At 37.8% G+C, this 9,172-nt stretch overlaps 1 protein-coding gene across 1 annotated transcript in view; it reads left to right on the top strand.

Moving 5' to 3' along the window:
- The window catches only part of Rit2 (Ras like without CAAX 2), a 442,929-nt gene extending 439,570 nt beyond the window's left edge, over positions 1-3,359 (top strand). The window contains exon 5 of the mRNA XM_004623614.2: positions 2,879-3,359. Coding sequence (XP_004623671.1) covers positions 2,879-3,103 — 225 coding nt within the window. The 3' untranslated portion in view covers positions 3,104-3,359. The remainder of the gene's footprint in view (positions 1-2,878) is intronic.
- The last annotated feature ends 5,813 nt before the right edge of the window (positions 3,360-9,172 follow it).

Below are 9,172 nucleotides of genomic sequence, written 5' to 3'. Positions count from 1 at the left end.
GTCTGGCTTAGGTCTGGCTGCTGTGCTCAGCTCCTTCCTGCTGCAGACCTGGGGTAGGACTGGGTCTGGGGGTTCCCGGAAATCGGCAGCAATTCCGGACCTGGGCTAGTACTGGGTCTGGGGGCTCCCGGAACTCGGCAGAAAATCCTACTCGGCGGGCGGGGTGGGGGAGGCCTATATTCATCTTCCTAAGAGCTTAATATTTTTTCTAGTTCTGAGGATTGTACCCAGGGCCTTTGCACTGATCTGGTGCAAAGAAAAGAAAAATCCCTATTCATTTTTCTTTTCACTTTTCTTTTTAAATTTTGAGAAAAGATGTTGCTAAAAAAACAGTCATTTGCCTTGGCTAGATTCAGAATTATGACCTTTCTGCCTCAGGCTCAAGGAATGATGGAATTACTAGGACATCATACATGCCTGATAGATTGATATTTTTATCATTATGAAATTTTTCCTTTAACTGCAATAATGATTTCTTTTATCTACTATCTACTTTGTCTAATATTTATGTCACTGTATCAACTTTCTTTATGAATGAGTGAATTTCCATTTATTCTGTATCTTTCTATTTGAGACATTGTAATTGCAAATGATTTTCAAAAGTAAGATCTTGCAATCTTTGCATTTTTTAAAATTTGGGAATGCATTGCATTTAGAAATACTTTTTTCTTTTTCTTTTTAAAGAGAACACAAAATAATTTTAAAAAAATTAAAATGATACAGAATTTTACTAAACAAAATATGAATTTGACAGTATTTGTTGTATTGTACAGTCTTGCCTTCAAGTTAGTTGTTTAGATTAGCAGATATGTGTATGCAAAATTGGGGAACAATCTTATGAGATTAAGAATAGAAAGCAAAACATATTTAAGCATTAACTGCTCCTTTGCACAGACCAGCAGAAATCAACAGTACAATTGTAATAGAGCTTCATAGTCCATAATGTTTTGTTTCCTGTGTACTGCGGCCATGCTTGAATGTGAGCTGATCACAGGCCTGTCTCAGTTGCTTTGCGTTCTCTGTCTTTTGACCATTGGAGTGTGAGTGAAATTATTTCTGCCTTATGTGTATCTGCCATCTGTCAAGGAAACATCATATTTAAAATAGCAAGTGTTCTTTCGTCTTTATTTCCAGAATAACAAGGTAGATGGAACAAACTAGAATCCAATCAACAGTCTGGAACTCAGCTACCACAATCTACTATCTGCTAAATAGCAGTTTATGCAAAGAACAAATATGTTTTTAAGTCACATAGATATTGATACTCTTTTGTTGTATGAATGTAACCTAATGCAAGCTGATTAATGTGGAAAAGAGCACTAAAAATGTGACATTTCTGTGTACAGATGGAAAGCATGCATCAGCCTTTTTTTTTTTTTTTTTTTTCTTTTAGAACCAGGGATTGAACTCAGGCCCTTGCACTTGCCAGACAAGCGCTTATTCTACCGAGCTATCTCCCTGGTCCCTCATCAGACGTTGCTAGGCAGGAAAATCCTTTACATGACCAAAAAGTGAATGGTCATCCACGCTACATGGTGTCACACATTAGGTTATCACTTGTGACAACCTGACAAGCAGAAAAGTAATTTGGTAAATGTATAACTCTTTGAATTTCTGGTAAAACAGGACATTTTAGCTTTAGTTAGTTGTTTTTAGCTACATTTAAATGACTACAAAATAAAAATGAATGCATAAAAAAAGATTGTTGTGTTTGCCAGCAGCAATGAATACCACAGCATATAATCTAGACAGCTTCTATAGGTTAAAACACAACTCTTCATCTCTGTGTCACAGCTCTTGATGAAACTAATTTATTATGGGCCAGAGTGAAGGATGCATTTCTGAGCCAAATAGACCTGTTAGACTTTTACACTTTTGCTCAGCCAGTTTCTAACCTAATGGTGTGACATGACTTCTAAGAAATTAATTTCTGGGCCAGCCAAGTAGCTCAGCGGATTAAAACTCTTGCTTAGGCAGACACAGGGGCTGGAATTTCGATCCCTAAGTCTGCTGTGCCAGCTCTGCCCCGGGACACACTGAGATGGCAATTGAGACTGGACGTGGTGGCATGCTTCTGTAATCCCAGCATTTGGTAGGCTGTGAACAGGAAGATCACTATGAGTCCGATCTATGTAGTGAGACCATGTACACCCTGTAGATTCTGTCCTAAAGTACAAATAAATAAATAAATAATAAAAATTAATTTCTATTGTAATGACAATTACCAAATGTCAACAGATTAAAATAATTCTTTCCAAATTGTGCCTTATGTCTAATATAGGATCTAATCATTGTGGTTAACCCTGGTCTCCCAAGACCTCAGCCAGATAATCCTGTAAAGCTTTATGGGAACTCTAAATTTTGAGCAAAAATTGACAGGAATTATGTTACACTTAAAGTATGTGCACATAACTTACTTTCACACACTAGTTAATACTTACAAAACCTTGAATAGTTTTGGATTATTATTTTAAACTCCTTAACACCTCTGATGCATACAGGTACCAAGATCTGCATTAGGCACTGACAGGACTATACATTGGGCAAGGTGCCTAACTTCATTCAGTTTGTGAGTTCTAGAAGCCCCAATACAACTGTGTGGGCCACGGCCTGGGAAGTGTCACAAAGCCTCATCATGCTTTAAATGTGTCCTAAAGTGCTGAGGTAGAGGAATACTTACTAAAACGGTGGCATTTTGTTTCTAGTTTTTCCTTTGTCTTTCTAGTTGAGAAATTCCGGGAGTCTCCCTCAAAACAAATTTCTGCATTTTACATATTTTTCCATAAAACTGAAGCCTACAGACTGTAATAAAAACCTGAGTTTCATTCAAGAGGATCTCCCTTCCTCTCTTTTTGATACTACTTTTTCTTTCTTTTAGGTCTCTACAGAAGAAGGCTGGAGTCTTGCCAGAGAATATAATTGTGCTTTTTTTGAGACTTCTGCTGCCCTCAGATTCTGTATTGATGACGCTTTTCACGGCTTAGTGAGGGAAATTCGTAAGAAAGAATCCATGTCATCCTTGGTGGAAAAGAAACTGAAGAGAAAAGACAGTCTTTGGAAGAAGCTAAAAGGCTCATTAAAGAAGAAAGCAAATATGACATGATGTCTCTGTTTTCAAATACTCCACACTCCTAAACCTTGTGTCAAACAATTCTGGATGTAGCATTCTGCTTCAATATTCTGTCTCTCTTACTCTTTTTAAATATCTGCCTGTAGGTAAAAGTAGGATCTGCATAGCTATACATCTTGAGGTAGTTGTTTTGCCTTTAACAGTTGGATAGATTTTTGTCAACCAACCGGATATGCTGTTTAGTTTTTACAATATATTACTAAATAAAATTGGCATTCCAATTGTCTCATTACCCTTTAAAGAGTCTAGTTTCATTTTGTAAGCTGTCTGCTTATAAAGGAAATATGCAAAATTGCAACCAGAATGATAAAACCCTCCAGGATCTGCCTTTGCCTGATAACACTAGTTGTTTGCATTTCAGGAATCTCTGTAAATAATTAAGCTCAAGAAATAATTTGGAAGAGGAATCTGCTTCCTAGTTTCTCCACAAGTGTAGAAGCCACGGTACCATTTCTTGAATGCTCCAAAGACAAATGGTAAAGAGATTATTAATAATAAGAGATAAATGTGAGTCATTAAAGAGCTAGAAAAATATCTTTGTATTTACAGTTCTGTACTTTTGCAAAAGTACTGCACTGACTTCACCAGGTGCAGCAAAAGCACATTGTCCCTCAGGTAAGAAGAGAGGAATACTATGAATTTGGCGGTTCACACAGTCATGGAAGAACCTTTCGCTCCTTCTCAGGGAGAATTCTCTCCTAGGCGCGTGCCATCCACATTATTTGTCATCAGGAGGAATGACTCCAAGGACTCATTGTTCTCTATATTGCCAGAATCTCCTTTTCTTTTTGCATAAAATGTCATGAAAAGGCACAAGTAAAAGGCATTTTCCCCCATTTATTTTACAGTGGGTCATAGTGTAAAATGACATTGCTCTTTCACTCATTTTTCTCTTTGTATGAATTGGTTTATTTGAATTCAAGCTGAGAAAGCACATTACCAGAAAGGACACTTCTGAATGCTTAACAGACAAGTGTTAAGGAAAATTACAAGGCTACGTGTGGGATGGAATCCATCAAAACAATCTTCATGAGTTGGGGGCAATTTTTATCATAAACTAGGACACAGGAGGGCTCAGAGGCAAGGTTATCATTCAGGGTTTAATCACTTATTTTTCATTCATCCACAATACCTCTGGCATTTTGTAAGCTCTGATAGTATGAGACTGAATCACTCAGACGTGGACCTGTAGCCCCCTGTAGCTTAGCATTTAAGCTGGGAGATCACTGTATTAGGAGCACAGTGAGATTATAAATTTTACATAAGAAACACATGTATTTTTATAATAATATAGACACATCTAAAGGGGAATTTAGAGATTATTATTTTCATGTTGGGCTAAAATCAGTTTTCAGAATATCATCCTTTCACTTTTTGGAGTGAGGATATTTCCTCAAACCCACACCAATTTCTCTATTCTTGCTCCTATGCCCCAGAATCAAGGAAGTTAGTCAGCACTTACCTTTTGCTGGTGATTACTGCTACGACCTTTCATGGTGACAGAAGATCACAATTTTTTTTTCATTTTTTGGCAGAACTGGGGATTGAACTCAGGCCCTTGTACTTGCCAGGCAAGTGCTTATTGTACTGAGCCATCTCCCGGCCCTACTGCTATGGCCTTTCAGGGTTGTTCTTAGATCACATGTTATATAGAGTATAAAACTAAGCAGTCTTCCCCATCTTCAGTTCCTTGAAAAATAAATGCACTATACCTTTTCATGCTAATGAATTCATAACTAAGACTTTTGTAATTAGGAAAATACCCAAAGCAAAGAAAAAAAAAAAAGAACAAAAATGAAGATGATAAAATAATCATAGTATTTTCTTTTTTATTAATTTTGTTGAGAAACAGATAGCAATGAGACAGTTTCAAAACTGATTAATAGGACACTTTCAATAATTAATACATTGCATTTTGTTATCTTTTTAGTGGTTATTCATAGTACAAGATGCAGACGTGCTATCCTGGCCAAATACTATTAGATGCAGACATGATATCCTGTCCAAATCTTTCTTCTCATTGAATTAAGAGAAAGTAGTGGTATATCTATCCTATTTTGTATATACAGGTACAAAATGGTCCTTCTTTTGTATCTCCCTTTTTTGTTTAGTTTTTTTAGAGATGGGCATTCCATTGCCATTTAAATATTGTAGGTGCATGAATTCAGCAAAATAATCCAATATAGTCCTTAAGTTGTATTTTTTTAACTATTTAAAAAAATGAAGTTATAGATATTAATGGAGTCCTGTGTGAAACAATTTCTTATAGTCACAACTGGCCCTTGGTTCCTCCATTACTTGTTTTCATTCCACTAAACTCACTCACTCACCTGCACAGTGTTCTTTATCCATGACAGCCCCTGACACTGGAACTCCTCCAAGCCTGAGATAGCTGTGCTTCCCTGTTTGCCAGAAGTTGAGTTCAAGAAACTGTAATTAGCAAGCTTTTTTTTTCTATATCAGCCAACATTTTTGTAAAGCTGATGGTTTCCCTATCCAGAAATGATACTGCTTAGTGCATTTCCTAACACAAGCAATTCTTTATAAATTTTCTTCCGCATCTTTAATTGTTAACACCTTTGAATTCACCTCAAAAGCTTTGTACCTCCCTTTTTCTTACATCATGTCTTTCTTTGTAATCCTTCAGTAAGTAATTTATATAATTTAAAAGCATTTAATAATGATGAATAATTTAAGGTAATGATCTGTATGTAGCTTAAAAATTGCCTACGCAGTTTGGTTTGGGGGAACAGTTATCACATCCAACCAATACTAAAAAGGTTTTCAAATTAACACTCAATTTATCACTAAAAGAGATAGACATACTTTAAGCATTATTTTAAACCAAACTTTCTTGTATGAATCTGAAACAGGAGGAAATATTCCATAAGGAGGTTAGAGAGAGGATTCTACTGAGTGACAGATTTGTTTTTTATGGTGTGTGTTTTTCATTAACATATCCTATATATTGCCATGGTAAAACGATTTTCTAGATTACTGAAAAATGGCAGTAAAAAATAATAAGTTTTGTGTTCAGGAGGCACTTGCTGAGCCAGGGAACACCTCTAGAAAACACCAGAGAGTGAAAACACAGACATGTGGGTCAGCACCACAACACAATGTTCTCAGACGTACAAGGAGGAGAAAGCCGCTTCATTTCTCTGTAACTGCGTTGTTGTACCTCATGAGGCCTTAACTAATGGAAAGCTGGTGGCAGGGAGGACCACAGTTCAGCAGAATATAATAGTTTATGTCTCTTTAATGAACATAACTTCTGCTTAATGCAACAAGGTCAGTAGTTGACCATCCAAAGTCTTCCCTTGTTTACTGTCCCTTCTACAGTCCCATCTAGGTATGAGAGAAAGGACTGTCTTATGTGATCTCATGGCAGTTAGAGTTCCTCTCATCTTCAAGCCCTGAAGTATCCTCTAATTATGTTTATTTATTTAACCAATGGTCTGGCCTGCTTTTGCTTACTATATTGGCTCAGCCATGTGGGTATTAGGAAAGTGGGCCTTGATCAACAGGCACATACTAGAGTCTACAAATTTTCTCCTTTACTTACGTTTCAAAGTCCTTCCACCATTTCTAACCCCAGATAAATCTAATCCACTTCTTTGAGTAATTCTTCCTCTCTTTAAGTTCTCTTTCATGTTCCAAAGAGGATACAGGCATTGTGAAGCTGTACCACTGTGCGGCAGATCTAGCAGTCTACCTTCACTTCTGTCAAGTCCATACAGGAAGCTCCAGGCATTACTCTTCATTTCCCTTGAAAAATCTATATATAAGCACAAACCTATGAGAATATAGGGCAGCTGTAGGCCTGAATTATGCCCACAGACATGGGGCTATGGTCATCAACCCTAGTGTTTTTAAAGTTTCCTATGTATTCTGATAAGCTTCTTCGTCCCAGTCTTTACTCTGCAGATTCTGGGATAGAAGGTTTGAAAAAAGATTCTAGTTAGTGACTAATGTATTCTTCACTATGTATCTTCTACACATCACATTCTGCACTTCAGCCCCACCTCCATCACTGAGACACAATACCTTAAACCCAGAACTTAAAGGCAGAGAGGTTCCATTTGTTCAGATTTGATCCAGAATCTCCTGGCTCTAAGACAGGAACCCAGTGATGGAGGTGCAGAGAAGAGCAAAGATGCTCAGTGTATGTCAGCTGGCAAAACAGCACTAGGGAGTTTGGGTGAGGGCCATTTATAGTAGCAAGGGCCACGCCTCCACATCCTACCCTAGCACAGCTAGGAGTCCACACTACTAATCTGCTAGATGTTTCTTGATTGATAAAGCTCCCAAGTTATGATTAATCCACCTTTTTTCAACTTCAAACACTGCTCCTTAAATCATACTTTTAATCTTCAAATAAAGACAACAGAAAGTTCATAACTCCACCTAACAAAATATTACTATCCTGCATACAAATGGAATTCCAATAATTCTTTCCCCAGAGTATGAACAGTTTCAGTATTTTTCAAAAGATCAAGTCTTTTATGTGACTCAAAACAAACTCTCAAAATCAAAGGCAAACTTTGATTTGAAGCTGAAAATCAAAAACAACCCACACAATTTAAAATAACAATGGCATAATGTAAACAAACAAAAGCAACACTGTAATATAGCAGGGCAAACATGAAATTCAGTGGTTTCATGATGGGCATTTGGGGCACATGATGAAAATGTGAGTTCTGAGGGGATTGACAGGACTCAACCCTGTGACCTCAGCAGACAGAGCCAGCACACACAGGCCTTCCTTAGAAGATGGTCTATGCTCCTGGCACCTCCAACTTCCTTGGGTCTGCACTGTATTTTTTACTTTACCACACAGCTTCATGGATTGTGCTTTCAGGGACATCTTGCCTGGATTTCCATCCCTTTCTTTGAAGTCTCTGCCATAATGTCTCTAACCCCACCACCACTGCATCCTGCATATCAGTTAAACTAGTATCACATCATGACACCAAAGTCTGTTTTCAGGAAGGCACTAGCTAGACCCCGCTGAAGCAAGGCTCAGATGGTCTCTGAGTGTTTGGATAGCTGAGCATACTAAAATCAGTCCTTGGTAACTGATGATATCAAAAGCCATTCTTAACCAGACTCTCTTCTTAAATGAAAGAGACTCTTTTCCTCTCTTCTGAAATGAAAGATCAATATTGTTATACCCTTGAGCCTACAGTGAGTGGGTCTTTGTGAATCCAGAGATACCATCAAGGTCTCATCCTGCTCCTGTGGAAAATGTCTCTTGTTAATGGTGTTAATCTCTGGCAGCCATACTTCCTTTGATCTAACTTTACACATAGGTTTTTCTAAACCAACATTTCAAATTTTCAAACAGATTTTCTCTGCTTTTTGCCTCAAATTTTCACTACAAATATAACTAAGAGCTAGAAGTGCACATGCCACATTCTGGATGTTGGGCTGCTTTGAGATTTTTCCATCATAATTATATCACCTTCGGGGCCAGATAAATAACTCTGTGGATTAAAACGCCTGCTAGCAGGTGCAGGGACCGGGGATTCAAGACTGGGTGTGGTGGCATGCACCTGTAATCCCAGCACTTGGGAGGCAGTAAACAGGTGGATCACTATGAGTCTAATCTAGTAGTGAGACCCTGAACACCCTGTAGATCCTTCCCTAAAATACAAAAAAATATATATATCACCTTCAATCTACGTCTCCTGCAGTTTTAGGACATGTACAAAATATAGACAAATTTTATTCCAGAGCATAACACACATGGGATACAGTAGATTTTCAAGTAGTTTTTGTTCCCAACTGAAGCCTCAAGCAACCCCATACCATCTATATTTCTATCATCACTCTGGTCTCTAAACTGAACAAAATCACTCAACAGGCTCTACTTTAAATTCTAGGGTCTCGCGAGCCCACCGCCCACCTCTCTAAAACCTTCTCCCACAAAGCAGTTCCAAAGCCTTTCAATTCACAGGGTCAGGTACAGTCCAGCCATAATCTAACTTCTGTGATACAAATATTTTGTGTTAGACAGCTTACACATTGCTCAGACACATA

The sequence above is a fragment of the Octodon degus genome, unplaced genomic scaffold, assembly GCF_000260255.1.
Source record: "Octodon degus isolate 3935 unplaced genomic scaffold, OctDeg1.0 scaffold00003, whole genome shotgun sequence".
NCBI lineage: Eukaryota > Metazoa > Chordata > Mammalia > Rodentia > Octodontidae > Octodon > Octodon degus.
The sequence above is the reverse complement of the archived record's forward strand: the minus strand, read 5'-3'. Positions and strand labels throughout refer to the sequence as shown.